The following is a 16381-nucleotide window of genomic DNA, read 5'->3' on the forward strand; positions in this document are numbered from 1 at the left end:
AAGACTTAGAGTAAATAAATGTGATATATGCCTATACATTTAGTCTGATTTTTTTTTTTTTTTTTTTTTACAAATGTCTTCCCACAATAAATTTTAAATGAAAAGGCAAAGAAGACAGCATTATGTCATTTTTTTAAAAAGCACTAAGAGATGCCTTCCATATCTCAGGTCTACTATCATCTACCTGAGTAACATGGAGCCTCTAGTTTTCCTTGTTTTCTGATAAATGGCTCTAATTCAATGACTTCTAATGTTCTATGATTTTTCTACTGTCAGAATAACAACCGTTTCCTCTGCTTGTTTTCTCAAGTCCTTTCCTATAATTTCTTCACAAGGAGAAAATTCTTGTGTCTCTGGGAGAATCTATTTCTTGGATATAATGAGTAAGTCTAGAATTTTCACAACAAAATAGGCTCCCTAGCTTTCTTGTGATCATCCCAGTGAGGGTACTTACTTTTGATTCTTTTTCCAGAAGTAGCAGGTCAGAGCCACCAGCAAAACGGCAGCAAAAGCTCCCACACCAGCTCCCACCTTCAGCCAAAAGTCAACCGTTTCACAGGTTGCCAACTTTTTCTCAGGCAAAGAAATTCCTTTAATGCACCATTTAGGTTCATTCCACACATATAAGGTTTCCTTTAAAAATAAATAAATTAATTAAAACCATAGAAGACATTAGAAATGAGATTCAGACTCAACTATGAAAGTCAGATTTGTCACAGGTCAGTTTCTCACATAGAAGAAGAAAGGGTTGTGCTAACCCTTTACTCATAGTAGGCATAGAGGATTATTCAGCATTCATTTAATAAAAGCCCAGAAATACAGGAAAAAAGACATGAGAGTGAATAAGGAAATGAATGAAAATGCAAAAAACAAATAAAGACATGGATTGATGGATTACCACCTCAAAAGGGTGCAGTACAGTACATGCTGAGGAGGTTGAATAAAAATGGCTCCATCTGGACATACCTTTTAGGCTATATGTAAAAAACTTTTTGATCCTCTTAGACATCTTAGTCACGTTTTTTAATGAAAGCTTAGGTTGCTTAATATAAGAAATGGGTTGCATCCACCCATCATGTAAGCCTATTTCCCAATAAGCCTATCCTCTGAGTGGAATAGCAGACCCTAGACCCAGGACATATAGGGGTAACACAGCTGGGTAACTGGGGTGGGTGGGCACATGGTCTACACGCTTCTTTCCCATCCCAAAATAAGGAGGGCATTATTCTGGGTCGTCACTACCCACACCAGTTACTCTCATTCTTCCAAAATAGATGGCAATTCCTTAAGCACAATGTTTTTCAAACCACAGGTTATAACTAATTGTGAATAATAATATATTAATATACTGGATCTCAGCCAGCAATTTTTTTTAAAAAGATAGATCAAATAGGCAGATCAAAACAGAAAATCAGAGTATAGTGCATGGTTCCTCATATATTTCAACATATACAGTAACCAGTAGCAATTTGCATGGCGATTCTCTCCACTGACATTAAATAACACAGGGCCCTAATCTTTTAACATGTCTCATTAAATTTTCTGCTGTACGGTGGTCACTTTTTCAACACTTTAACAGAAGAATAACACCATAATGTTTATTTTTATGATTTAAATAGATGAACATTTTTGCAGTTAGTAATGAAGTGAAAGGGGGAGGGGACTCTTATACACTTTGAGGAAAAGTCTGAATCAAGTTTTGGATAGGAAATTTCAGCATATTTTTTAGAAAGGATATCAGTGATTGAATTTTTTTGTTAGTACATTATAACTGTAACATTTTTCCTAAACTTAGTGCAAGTAAATTAATTTTTAGGTAGGTCACATTATTTTTTATAAAAAATGGTAATGTGGGAAATGCTGAAGCATGTTCAAATTCATCTGATGCACCTCTGTCAATAATGACAATACAGAGAGAAATGTACATTCATCAGCAAATACTGACTTTACTTGAAGTTCATACTAACAAGAAAAAAGACTGTACCAGCTTTGATATGATTTTATCAAACATGCAATACCCAATGAAAATAGCAAGTGCTACTGTCTGATGGCAGTCTTATGACAAAATCTTAAAACTTCAAAATTAAAAAGATACTTGCAATCCCAGAATACTTAATTTTTCAATAAGCTCCTCAAATACTGACTGACATGGAAAAAAAATCAAGCTATTGGCAAATTTTCTTAATACTTCTATAACTATTAATTAGAAAGCCTTATTCCTTCATTCAGCCACATATCATTGAAAAACAGAAAATGGCTGACACTGCAGTCCAGTATGTGGAAATATTTTGTGAGCAGGGTAAGAAAAATATAAAGGTAAATTTTAAAATAGTCCCCTTAGTAATAACAATATCTCTTCAAATCTTTAGTACTGCATGACACATAGAAGTAATGCTTAATACACAGAACCTGGCATAGTTTTTGCAGATCCAATTTGATAAGAGCACTTTTAAAACAAGTTGTGCACCTCTTTTTGTTTATATCAGGCGTATGTGGAGGACTTGTATAAATTTAACTTCATATGTATCTGTATTAGATACACTTAAAGAATTTGAAAAGCACACAATCAATGTAAAATAAAAAATTGTAAAGATGGTGTTGGAAATAGGACTGAAACACAGTGGGACAGTTAAAAATTTAAGTATACCCATTGCAATATTTTGCAATAACCATTTTTCATCTATCATGAAGCTTTAGTATCCAAAGAAATCCACATATGTTCACTGAAAATAAAAAATAAACAATAGTTGTCATTTGTATATGAAGCTCACAAAGGAGTTGACTTTTTAAAATATTTTATTCAGTTATCAGACATGACTAATTCCACTTACTGTATCATGCTCATTTTTTATAGTTGCAATGGAATACACTAAGTAAGGTCTGTGAACTCAGGAATGACATTCAGAGTTTTGTAACTGAAGCTCAAGCTCCTTGGACAAATATTTCCAAAACTGATATTTAAGTATAACAGAAGGATATATTTAACTGCTTCTAGTATTCCTCAAATTAAATTTGTAACTATAGGGGACTATTATAAATTTCAACATGTCATACACTTCAAAGTTATCCAAAAAGTATGATTTTTAAAGGCAAAAACAAATACCAAAGAACACCCAGCAACTACCTATTCTTAACCATCTTATAATATGTTGAAGCGACCTTACCAAGGAAGACAGTTTGAATGAAATAAAATTAGAGAATTTGTTGCAACTTCACTGTCTTAACCTTCTCATCATTCATTACCTTTCAGGAGAGAAATATTAGAGAATATTTGAATAAAAGATCATTTAGCTATTCAAAAATCCTTGAGCTAAACTTGGTAGCCAAAGGGAATGCAGCTTCGTTTTTCATTTACTCTAAAAAACAATTATAAGATAAGCAGTTTATCATAATTTTAGAGTAAAGGTAAAGAAGAATTTCTTTTTTTTTTTTTTTTTTTTTTTTTTTGAGACGGAGTTTTGCTCTTGTTACCCAGGCTGGAGTGCAATGGCGCAATCTCGGCTCACCGCAACCTCCGCCTCCTGGGTTCAGGCAATTCTCCTGCCTCAGCCTCCTGAGTAGCTGGGACTACAGGCATGCGCCACCATGCCCAGCTAATTTTTTGTAGTTTTAGTAGAGACGGGGTTTCACCATGTTGACCAGGATGGTCTCGATCTCTTGACCTCGTGATCCACCCGCCTCGGCCTCCCAAAGTGCCGGGATTACAAGAATTTCTATTGTGAAGTAGAAAAAGCATCAACATTATTAAGAGGATTAACAAGAAACCATTTTTGTAAATCTGGAATTTTTATCCTTGACCTACTTAAAAATACTAAAAAGAAACTGTCTCCGCAGTGTGCTAGCTCAGCAAGCAGCACTGACCCTGGGTGCTGGAAGAAGCCATCTTATTCCACATTTGACAAATTAAATAACACATTTCCTCATTTTTGTTTTAGAGTTATCTGCTTATTTTTTATATTATACATTAAATTATTAATACAAATATACTTTACATTAACGCTATGCTTGTATTTTATCATAAAATATAAAATAAATCTTGCTCCTTAAAACTTTATCTCATTTTTAGGCATATTTCTGTGTGTCTGATTTGTGTGTGGGTACCAGGTTTGATGTACAATATAATTCTTAATATAGATTCACTGTCACTAACGTTTGAAAAACACCAACTTAGAGAATAGTTCTCTATAGCTTTTTCCTTGAGGCGAGGTGAACACAACTGGTGTCAAATACTTGGAATGTATGGGATTGGGTGCAGGTGTCCTGATTTCATTTCCTGTGATGCTCCTGCCCTTCATCCTGCTAACTGCAAACTCTTCAAGACTTTCCTGGGCAGAACTGCTTTCCCTCTCCGATTCTCTGGTGCCTACTCTCCCTTCAGGTTTCCAGGATTCGTGCTGATTTGCTTTCATCTGTGCTTCTTTCCTACCATTTTAATACAATTTGGGCATGGAGTGTTGATAAAAGAGTGGTCTTGAAGCAAATTCAGGTTTTTTTTTTTTTTTTCATATGATATTACTCAAAGCTAGCGCAGTGAAGCAGTCTCTCTCAAACACTACTGGTGAAAGTGAAAATGAAGTGAAAGTGAAAATTGATAGAACCAAAGTAATTTAGTAATATGTATCAAGTCTTAAAAATGTCCATTCTTTTTTGATTCATTTAATCTCTTTCTAATAATACACTAATGAAATCCAATTTCCTTCAAAGATGTTTGCTACAGTTATTTACAAAATGATTGTTTTCAATTTTCTCTCAAATGTCTAACAAAATGATTATTAAATCCCAGATAATATTAAAAATGTATCAATAAATAAGAATGTTTTTAAAAATATACTTAATGAGAAGGGAAGTTTTTCATAATATATTAAATATAAATGGAAACAAAAAATATTTAAGCATGAATGCACAGAAGCTATAGAGTAGGATCTTGATTTTATATGTATATGCTTTATGTTTTAGGCATGCTTCTTATGGTGAGTCAGTTATATTACCCCATCTTAATTATACCTATACTGGTATTATATAAATCACATATTGGTCTAATGATATCATTCTCATATCATCCAGGTAAATATTCAAAGCCTGTGACTACTTTTATCATGATTCATTTTCCTCAATCCCAGTGCACATCTGCTGCTACCCCAGCATCTGAAAGTTCAGCTACCAAACTTGGTTTTAAATGATTACTAATGTCACATTAACTAGAAGTTTTTGCCATACTTTGGACCTGAGTTTCTATAATGTGATGCCAGACCAACCAATTATAATGCCAAAGCTCTGCCTCAAGAGTTTGTCCCTTACCTGAAATCCTCTCTTGCAGGCTCCCTCAATCTCATGGAAGTCATGCTCCGTGCACAGAGGGCAAGCTTCAGCACTCTCCCACAGGAAATAGAATGTACACCCATCACAAGTACCTGCTGGGCACTTGCTAAAATCATAAACAAAACCAAAACCACATAAATGACAGCTTTTGTAACCCATTCAATCCACTCCAATCAACATCAGAATACCTATTACATGCTGGGGAGCACTGTGTGGATGCTGAGGAAACAAAAGTGGAAAAAAATCTAAAAGACACAAGCCACTATGAGATAACAGGTTGTACCTAGTAGGATGGCTGGAATCAAAAAGAATCACAAGTGTTGTGAGGATGTGGAGAAATTGGTGTCCTCATGCACAGCTGACAGGAATGTAATTGTGCACCTGCTTTGAACAGTTTAGCAGTTCCTCAACCAAATAGTATAGAGTTACTGTTTATTCCAACAAGTTCAGTCCTAGGTATAAACCCAAGAGAAATGAAAACGTATCTCTACACAAGAACTGGTACATGAATGTTTACAGCAGCATTTTACATAATAACCAAAGGGTGAAAAACACCCAAATATTTATCAACAGAAGAATACATAAACAAAATGTAGTATACCCATACAAAGGAATATTATTCAACCATAAAATAAATGCAGTCATGTATGCCACAACTTGGAAGAACCTCGAAAATATTATGCTAAGTGCAAGAAACTGGTCACAAAATTCCACAAATTATATGATGTCATTCGTATGAAACTCCAGAATAGGGAAATCTATAGAGATGGAAAGTAAATTAGCAGTTGCTTAGGGCTGAGAAGTAGACTAGGGCATAGGGGACTGAGAGCTACAGGACATGAGGTTTCTGTCTGAGGTGTTGAAAATCTTCTAAAACTACTGACTGTGGTGGTAGTTGTCCATATTCCTGAATATTCTAAACACCAGTGAATTATATGCTTTAAGTGGCTGAATTATATGGTAGGGAAGTCATATTTCTGTAAACCTTCTTTTTTTAATATAAAAGAGAGATACAGACAATGACACACAAAACAAAGCCTCTGGAAATGCTTCTTGATAGAAATGATGTCTAAGCTGAGTCTAGAATATCTGGTAGGAGTTAGCCAGAACGGAAAGGAAGAAAGCAAAGGAATTCCTGCAGAGGAATGAATGGGTATGATGAATTGGCAGGAAATTACATGTGGGTCATTGTTGCTGGAGCTTCAAGAGCAAGGCAATGAGTGAGTGCTGGGCACACAGACAGGAACTAGATAATGAAAGGCCTCATACGTTATAGATGTTGTAACTTCTGTTTAAGGTAATGTACTTAGGTGAGATGCTTTAGGGAATAGAATGCTGCACAGGAACCTGGTCTTTTAGAGGTAGGAGAAAGACATCATCACAAAATTGTCTAAAGTGAAAAACAAACCAACCAATCATCAGGTCAACATGCAGCTAAGTGAAGAAAATGACATTGCAATCTTGGGTTTCCTTGGCCTAATGATAACCTGAAGAGGTGATCACCTTTGCTACTCTGCAGATGATGGATGTGGATGGGGCTTAGACACAGGAACAGGATCACAAAGAACTAACCACTAGGGAGGCTCTGGAGACTTTTTGAAACTCTTCTTTCTAGTGGGCAGTCCCATTACATCAACTTGCCTCTTTCATTATGGGGACAGGTAAACACAGCATGGCTGAAAACATAATGGCTGTTACGGTGTACAGAATCTTTACTGATTGAAGCCAGAACCTATTCGGACAGATTCTAGTAAAAACTGCTATTTTTGTTCATGAATTCATTAAAACTAGGGGAATTTAAATTTGTCTACCACTTACAGCTTCCTTAAGTCAAGCCACATAACTACAGGCTTTGTCCTGAAAACTTCCTTCAGACCTTAGCTCATGCTGAGGACAAGTGTCCTGAAACCCTTAATAGCAAAACGACAGCCACAAAATAATAAGGAAAATTTTTTTAAAACACTCTTTTTTAAGTTTTAACTTCAAATACCTGTCCAGTGATAATGGTCCAAAACTATTATTTTCAGTCTAATATCAAAGTTAAATCTCATACTGTTAGTTGACTAAATATATTCTAAGACACACTAAGATTTGAACACTAAAAAAACTACATGTCTAAAAATCAACTGCATTTTTACATGCCTATCTTTCCAAAGTGTCTGTAGACTAAGCAGAGGTGGCGGGATGCAAATAAAATCAATGTTGTTTATAACAGGCTGTAACTGGCGCCCCGTGCCATATGTCACAGCTAAGAACAAGGCAAATAGCGAATCTTGAGGAAAATGGATTAACCTTTATCTGACTTAATTTCTCTGTTTGTAGAAAAGAAGAATAAATATATTCTGACTGAAACAAAGAGAGGTTTTTTTTTAATGGTAAGTACACTACAATAGATGAAAACCATGCCACAAAAAATATCTATACTTTCCACCTTCTAGATTAGTAAAAAGCAACTCAAAATTTTTCTTTTTTTAAAAATTGGGTAACCAATGAGAAAAATTATTTAAGAATACAATTTCCTGACCATTTAGCAAAAATAGCAAATGTGCTCTTCAGTTCAAATCTTCCTTCCCAAAATATTCTATACTTTATTTTTCTAACATAGTGAAATTTTGAGTAGGAAAAAAAACAAACTGTTGACCTTGGGAAAACAGAGGAGTAAGTCTCTTAAAATCTGAGAAAAAAAGAACTCAATAAGTGAAAAAAAAAAAAAGAAGAAGAAAAGAAGAAGGCTAATCACAGTTGCAAAAACTTCTAAAGCAAAGGCCTGGGTTACAATTCTACCTGGACTCTCAAATGATTGTGTTTTCCCACAAATGACTCAATTCCTCCTTTCCCCTCCCTCATCTTTGTAATTTGTCAAAATCAAATGTCTGCTATACTGCCTTCACAGGGTAGTTACAATGGATAAAATGACAGAACAATTTTGGAAAGTTTAAAGCACTGCAAAAATATAAAAGACTATTAGCAATGCATATCACTTTCTCAAGAACTTCTAGAACCACAAAAATTGCAACAACAACAAAATCATGACATTGATATAATTTGTAAAGCTGTTGTTAGGTGTCAAAATACTACAGTACCTTTTCTTGGTAGACTTCAATTTTAAAGATACTTTTAGTTTAACTCAAAGCAGTTTACCTTAGAGTGAATTATTTGATTTCTTTAACTTGATGAATCATTTAAATTGTGGAACATCCAAATATAATTCTTTGTTATAAACCTAAATGTCATAATTTAAATCAGTCCTTCCATGTGAAACAGGGATGTATGAAGCAATAACAATTTCAACAGAACTTATTTTTAGTATAAAAATAGAAAACAAGTACAACAGAAAAACAAAAAATACTTTCTCCTACCAAGAAAACAGAAAAACAAACAGTAAAATGGATAAAGGTTGTATTGCCAAGTGCTTAAAATACTTTCCTTTTGATTACTTGTCCAAACATCATCTCTAGCCACCTCTCCCAGCTTTTTAAAGCTGGAATACAGAGGTGCCAAAAATTGTGCTTCTTTTATAACTTTTGGTTTATACAATCACCATAGGAACCAGTGAATAAATGTCCAAAGAGACAGTACACTATCATGGATAGCTGGGGCAGGCAAGGCTAGGATTCTACAGGGTTACTGGATGTGCTATGCACTCTAGGTAGAACAAAGACTGATTCAAAGAACAACCAGGTGGACCTTGGTGTTATTGGTAAATAAGAAAGAGACTTCCCAGTTTCCTTACTTTACTTCTGGGATTGCCTTATGAATCTGGATGGCCCTGGCAATACGTAAGAATTCAAATTAATCTTTTTTAGGAAGATAGGTCTTGGATTCTAAAATGGGATACATTCCCTGAAGGATAACTGGACTGAGGGATGAGCTATTAGTGTCTTCTTTTAAATAAATCTTTCCTAAAGTAGGATCTACTTGGTTTGTATTATAAATTCATGGAGAAAAATCTTTTCTTATCAACTGATACAACTTAATAGTGAACCTATTATTAACTGTTTGCATAGTTTATAATTCAGTATAAATTTGTTTTACCAAAATACAAATGTTAAAACACATTTACCTACATTGTCAATATGTTTCTGATCTCTCTCGATTTTGTCTGAGGAGATTGAGGGGAAAGGCCACAGTTTTGTGTGCCTAGAAAATGTGTCAGCTCAAGAACAGAAAACCAAATACCACATGTTCTCACTCATAAGTGGGTGTTGAACAATGAGAACACACAGACACAGACAGGGGAACATCATGCACCGGGACTTGGTGGGTGGAGAGCTAGGGGAGAAATAGCAGGGGGTGGGGAGATTGGGGAGGGATAGCATTAGGAGAAATACCTAGATGACAGGGTGATGGATGCAGCAAACCACCGCCATGGCACATGTATATCTGTGTACAAACCTGCACATTCTGCACATGTACCCTAGAACTTAAAGTATAATAAATCAATTTTTTAAAAAACTAAAAACAAAGAACCTTCAAAAGTACATAACATTTGACAAAGAGATTTTATGTCTAATAATTCATCCTGAAGAGAAAATGAGACATACATGCAAAGATGTCATGACAAAGATGTTACTAATGTGGTCAGTGATTAGAGACGTAACCAAATATGGACTGGTTAAAGAACTTCTGATACAGTCATAGAGTAGAAAACTATGCTATTGAGACAGCCAACTGTAAGGGGGTTCCTGGAAAAACTAAAAAATAAAATAAAAAATGTCTCAGCTGAGTTGGTAGCTTCTTTCACATGGGGCTTTTGAGCGAGCTCCCAACCTTGCGGTATTTAGATTGGCATCAGCGCTGTTTCTAACCTACTGCCAGTGATTTCTCTCAGCTTTGGCATCTCAGGAGACTCAGACTTTTTCTGCTGAGGATGGCTTGTCCACTCTTGTATGAGGCCCCAAAAATACCACTGCATCTTGCTCCAAAATTTTGTTTGCCCTGAGGCAAGAGATTTTAAGTTGTTTGTGAATGTATCTTAGTCTATTCAGGCCACTATAACAAAATATATCAAATTGGATAGTTTCTATATACGTCTTATAGTTACAGGCTGAGATGTCCAAGATCACAATGTCAGCAGATTCAGGTGAGGGCTTGCTCTCTGCTTCATAGATAGCACTTTTTTTGCTGCATCCTCATGTGGTGAAAGAGGCTAGCTAGCTCTCTGGAGTCTCTCTCTCTCTCTCTCTTTTTTTTTTTTTTTAAGACAGCATTTCACTCTTGTTGCCCAGGCTGGAGTGCAATGTGCAATGGCGCGATCTCAGCTCACTGAGATTGCCTTTCGGGTTCAAGCAATTCTTCTGCCTCAGCCTCCTGAGTACCTAAATTTACAGGCATGTACCACCATGTCCAGCTAATTTTGTATTTTCGGTAGACACAGGGTTTCTCCATGTTGGTCAAGCTGGTCTTGAACTCCCAACCTCAGGTGATCCACCCACCTCTGCCTCCCAAAGTGCTAGGATTACAGGCATGAGCCACTGTGCCCAGCCTGGAGTAATCTCATTCATGTGGGGAGAGCCATCATGAGCTGATAATCTCCCAACACACATCTCCTAATACTATTACCTCCGTATTAACGGCATTTCAGCATATGCATTTGGGGAGACACAAACGTTTAGACTGAGACAGTCAAGTAAAAACGGTTCCCCAGAGAACCTCCAATCAGCCTGCGCACTGGACGAATGGGGTGGGGCCTCGGTAAATTCGCGCCCTTTGCAGAGGGAGCAGCCTGGCCCCTCCTGTTCCTGGGTGGCAACCTGGGATTCAATCTGTGAGATGGGGGCTTGTTAACAGGAAGCCCTTTCAACTTTGCTGAGTCTTTTTCCTTTTTTCCCAATAAATTCCATAACCCCTTACCCTTCAAAGTGTCTGCAAGCCTAATCTTTCCTGGCCGTGAGACAAAAACCTGGTTGTTTCTACAAGAAAACCAAAACAGATTGAGTATAAACATAAGATTTTTTTATGCACAGTACTTAGATCCAGGTTTACAAAATTCTATCTCTGCCAAAACCTCCCTTTCTAAAGACTCTATCCTGAGTTAACTACCAAAAACCAGCCTCAGATCAAAACCGAGACAAATTAACTGACATTCCTTGTTTTATCTTCAGATTCTGTAACTTCTTTCATGAAATAATATAATTATCCTTATCTCAAAATTGATCTGAAAATTGTATGAATGGTTTGTGATTTTTTATATCATGTTTTAAGATTACTTATTAGTGTCTGAAATATATGATTTTAGCAATTCTGTGTTGAGTTTTTTCATTTTTTTATCATAATGGCTTTTAGCCGTTTTCACTTATGTTCATAATGCTTCTATATGCCTTTTTACTTTTTAATATTCAAAGAACATACTTCATTTTGATCTTTTGAGTTCAACTGCCTTTTTAATTTAACTTGCACAGACTTAGTTAACTATTACTTGTCTTTTTCTAGGGAAAAAGAAAACAAGGGAACTCATCTAACCAATCATCCTTCCATGTTTCTTAAGAATTGAAAACAGATATTTTGATTTTAACAGTCCTTCCCTAAAGACCAAATACTACATTAGCATCCAATAGATCCAATGACTTTGATAGAGAGACTCTAAATTGGAATCTGTGAAATAAATCCCTGGAGTGTTTCACCCTTGACTATAACAGGACAGAACTGTGAAGCATCTCTTTTGTGAGATTCAAAATTCCCAGAGGCTATACTGATAATGAAGATGAATTTGGATTTTGAAGGAGGTTTTGGCAAAACAATTTTCAGCTGATTTATAAATTACTCAAGCAGTTAAATATAGTCAGAAGTTGACAGAAAGAAAACAATGATTTTCCTCTAACTCATGGCATCAATAAAGACCCTGTCTGAGGAAAGATGACTCATTTAAAAGAAGGCACCAATAACTTGTAAATCAGTTGAGTTATCCTCTGGAGTGTGATATTTGACTCTGACTTAGTGTGTTTCTTGCAAATCTCTGTCCATGGGGAACTGGATGAAAAATGGCAAGATGAAAGCATTATGGCATGAAAAAAACAACAGAGTTATAGAAAATTATTCCATCGTGACTATGCCACACCACAGCTACACAACTTGGGGCATCAGTGTTTGCTGCTCTGTAAAGTCAATGTGTTAGACTCAAGCTCCTGTAGACGCTGTGGCACCTCTATTATCGGAGTGACAGTGCTTCATTTGTCTGCTTTTTAATAAGGCCTTTTTATACCCTTTTCACCAACAGAAATTTCTCATGTTTTTGGGAAAAAAAAAACCCTTTGGATACAATGCTTACATCTAAATTCTTCCCAATAAAAGGAGAGTCTTCAGTTCCTCTACCTACCTAAGATAATGATTAGAGGTTTGGAAAGCATTTTAGGCAAAGGTTAGAGGGCCATCTACTTAAGGGCATCTATTAATATTTAGGAACATCAGGAGCCTATTGTGCTAGCAGTTTATTCTCTGCTCAAGGTGCAAATTACAGTAGAAAATTTCAAAAGTTCACTCCAGCTGTCAGAATACATCTGCCACAAACTCTGTATTGTTTTTATCTAAAATGTCTCATATCCTCCAGACACATTATGGAATTAGAAACCAACTACATTTGCCAGACCAAATAAGTTGGTGTTTCCAGCTGCAGATGAGTAGGCAGCCCAGATAATTTGCTGCTCCCTCTAATTTCTTAGGTGATACACAAAGAACATATATATCCCCCTTTCTCCTGCCCATTTCACTTTTTATTAAGACCTTCTCACTCTCCCAGGTCTGAGGATCTTATGACATTTTCCCAGGACACCAAGATATAAAACCCCAACCAACATCGCTACTGCTAAAGTGAACTTCTGCCTGGTTTGCCAAGATTCCTGGCCAAGAAATGAGAATCCCTGAGGGTGGCATTCCTTTTGCACTACTTAAGTCTCCTTCTTCACTACCAAAGTCTCCTTCTTCACTGCCAAAGTCTCCTGATGCTTTTTGGTCAGCATATGAGGCCTCTTACAGCAAGTGTCTGGTTAGCACCTCCCTCCCTCCACCCTGGAAATCTTAAAACAATGGAAAGAAGGAAGGAAGAAAGGAAGGGGGGGGAAGAAAAGAAAGAAAAGAAAAGAATTCCTTCTAAAAAGTAGCCTGAGAAACTGGGCTCTATTGACTTTTTTTTTCTTTTTTCCTGTTAGTAGGAAATCTTTATTCGGCCCTACTGCTAAAAAAAAAAAAAAAAAAGAAAAAAAAGAAAGAAAGAAAGAAAAGAAAAGAAAAAAAAAAAAAATTCCGGGAAGCTGCTGTTTCTCATGTTCTGATCTCCGAGCTCCCCCTTGTGTCCTGATGGGAAATTGATTCAAGAAAGAACTAAAGGTCAGCACTTGAGGCTGTAGGGTTCAAGCAGCTCCCTAAGGCAGTGGTCAGCACACTTCAGTGCACATCACAACTCTAAATGAAGATTTATCAAACATGGACAAAGGACTACGCCCTTTAGACTGTCACATTTCAAATTAGCTTTTCATTAAGCTAAAATTCGGAATACATTGTGAGAATCTCTGTCAGAAAAAAATAACTCAAATTTCCAAAATGTAAGTTAAGACAAAATCTAGTTCTCAAATTTCAATAGGTATCAGAATTGCCTGCTGTTTTTAAAAAATGTTCTTGTGTTCAGCATTTAGAGATTCTATATTTTTAGGGAAGGCCCAGAAATTAATTTTTAAAATAGATACCCCAAGGTCTTATTCTGCTGCAGGTGATCTTGATAAACTCTGGCAAAGATAGTTTACTTTCCTAAGTGGCACATTCCTCAAGGTCAAAGTAAAAACAAGTTTTTGTCTCCTCAGAAGGAAAAATTCAGTTTCTACATGGCATCACTTAACTACAGGAGACTATTTTCCTTATTACAATCAAAGTGTCAGAACACACCTTAGGAAAGTCAGAGTGATGTGTTTCCTAAAGGACAGACCTAGTCTTCAGTAACATAACCTACTTGAGTTAGAGACCTAGAGGAGGCTTTGGAAGCTATTCTAGTGGACTCTAGAGACTAGAAGTTAAGTGTTAAGTTCACAAAAAGGGAATAAGCACCTGAACTCAGAGCTGTATGGCAGAATATTAGAGAATGATGAAAGACACATGCTTTTATTGCTAGAATCTCTGACCACACCTTTTCTTGGAGGATGGTTTTCTGCCTTGGTTCTATCTTGGAGGCTGGCAGAGGGAACCTCCACCACAGGATGCTCTTTTATGATTATTAGGTAACTGCTCTCATCATATCCTTCTCTCACCATGAACAGGTGAAAAGAATAACTAAGTCAAGATCTATGAGAAGTGGAAACACGCAGCTGGTGAAAAGTGAACGTCAATGTGCCTTTATGCCCATAAATAAGTCCAAAATACTGTGTTACCCCTGTAACTATTTTTAGGATACACAAGTAGTTGAAGCAATGTTTAGACCACTAATTTCCAACCCTGATGTGACAAAAGCAGGACAGGTTAATATCTCCCAAGGTTACGGTGAAACTATCCAAAACAAAATTAACTAAATCACTTTCTTTTTAAAAATATATACTTCTGCTAGTTTGATAGAGAAAATGTCTGCAAATCAAACTATGATCCAAAGGCATCTTAACTCTACAAATATTAGAAATAAAGAATCTGGCTGGGTGCAATGGCTCACACTGTAATCCTAACAGTTTGGGAGGCTGAGAAGAGAGAATCGCTTGAGGCCAGGAGTTTGAGAGCAGCCTGGGCAATGTAGGTAGATTCCCATCGCTACAAAAAAATTAAAAATAATGATATTTTTAAAAACAAAATTTAAAAAAAATAACCTAAGTACTGAAAAATGAATATCTGAAAAATGAAAATCAGGAGACATTCAAGTGTCACTCATACCATTAAAGTAGTCGGTATTATGGTTGACAATTCTGAGTCTATGAAATTGTGTTCTTCTTGTGTTCCCATCCAAAGTGAGCTGCATTATTCAGATCTTAACTGTAGAGGATTATTGCCTTAATGCTAATCTGTGTTAAATGAACTACATTACATATTCGATAAGTCAGACGTACCTTGGTGATTCTGCCATCATTAATCAATAAACTGAAGAGCTAGAAATCGACCACACAAATTATCTTTTGTGGCCCCCATCCCCTCCTAGAGAAAAAAGCTATGACTCAGAGGTTATATTACTTAATCTTGATCACCCAGCTAGTTAATTGTTTATCTAGTACATAACTAGGAAAGTTTCTAATCCAGCTCCCAAGGAAATTCAGGCTAACCAATAAAATCAATACAGGGATACAAGCAGTATAATTAATTGTATATTGCTTAAATAACTTTCAAGAGAATTGGACACTCAAGGCAAACAGGACAACAATATGTCATACAAGAGGCTAGGAAGTATTTAGATTGCACAAGGACCTATTCCTCTTAATAGACATTCAGCATATCCCTATACAAAAAAACCCTACAGATTCTTCTGTTTTATGTCTGCTTTATGTTCATAAAGAATATGTTTTAAAATAGTAACATTGTGGAGAGTTTTTCTTCCTCATCGTAAACACAAATCATATAGAAATAAGGATACCTGGGGACTGAAATCACTCCTGCTCCAGATTTAGTAGGATTACACCTCATTTTCACAGCAGTTGATCGGCCATTAATACAAGATGTTGTCGTCGTAGAAGACCTAGTGTAAGGCAAATAAAATTTTTAAAAACAAATATAATTCAGATTACAAAGACAAAAATATGTGAAGAATTGCTCTCAGGCTCTATGAACAAATGAAAAATAAAGTTCACTAATTAACAATTTTAATACAAATTCAGCTCATTTACTTCCATTGCTTATGAAAAGTTGACTACTTTCCCAAGTAAAGTGATATGTTATCATCAAAGTATTTAGTAAAGATATTATGATTTTAAGAAAAATTATAATCAAAAATACTTTTAAGGGAACAAGGGCCATATCTACTTATGATGCTTTGATATGTGAACTATAAATCATTATTCCTAGACAATGAAGTAGAGTCCTTTATTGCCTAATTTAAGTGAATACACAGAGAGAGAAAGAGAGAGAGAGAGAGAGAGAGAAACTATATAAGGCTTTCAAAATATTC

The 16381-nt window shown here is 35.9% G+C and overlaps 1 protein-coding gene across 5 annotated transcripts in view; it reads right to left on the minus strand.

Moving 5' to 3' along the window:
• KIAA1324L (KIAA1324 like) overlaps positions 1–16381 on the minus strand; it is a 267444-nt gene that overhangs the window by 99242 nt on the left and 151821 nt on the right. For all 5 annotated transcript variants that reach the window (XR_004268401.1, XR_004268400.1, XR_004268402.1 and 2 more), the window contains 3 exons: positions 15851–15952; positions 5299–5425; positions 455–633 (listed from right to left, as the gene is read on the minus strand). Coding sequence is in view for 2 of the 5 variants with exons in the window: in XM_032276478.1 (XP_032132369.1) it covers positions 455–633; positions 5299–5425; positions 15851–15952 (408 nt within the window). In the remaining 3 variants the exon portion in view is untranslated. The remainder of the gene's footprint in view (positions 1–454; positions 634–5298; positions 5426–15850; positions 15953–16381) is intronic.

Source organism: Sapajus apella, unplaced genomic scaffold (genome assembly GCF_009761245.1).
Source record: "Sapajus apella isolate SASKATOON/1434 unplaced genomic scaffold, GSC_monkey_1.0 scaffold7, whole genome shotgun sequence".
Classification (NCBI taxonomy): domain Eukaryota; kingdom Metazoa; phylum Chordata; class Mammalia; order Primates; family Cebidae; genus Sapajus; species Sapajus apella.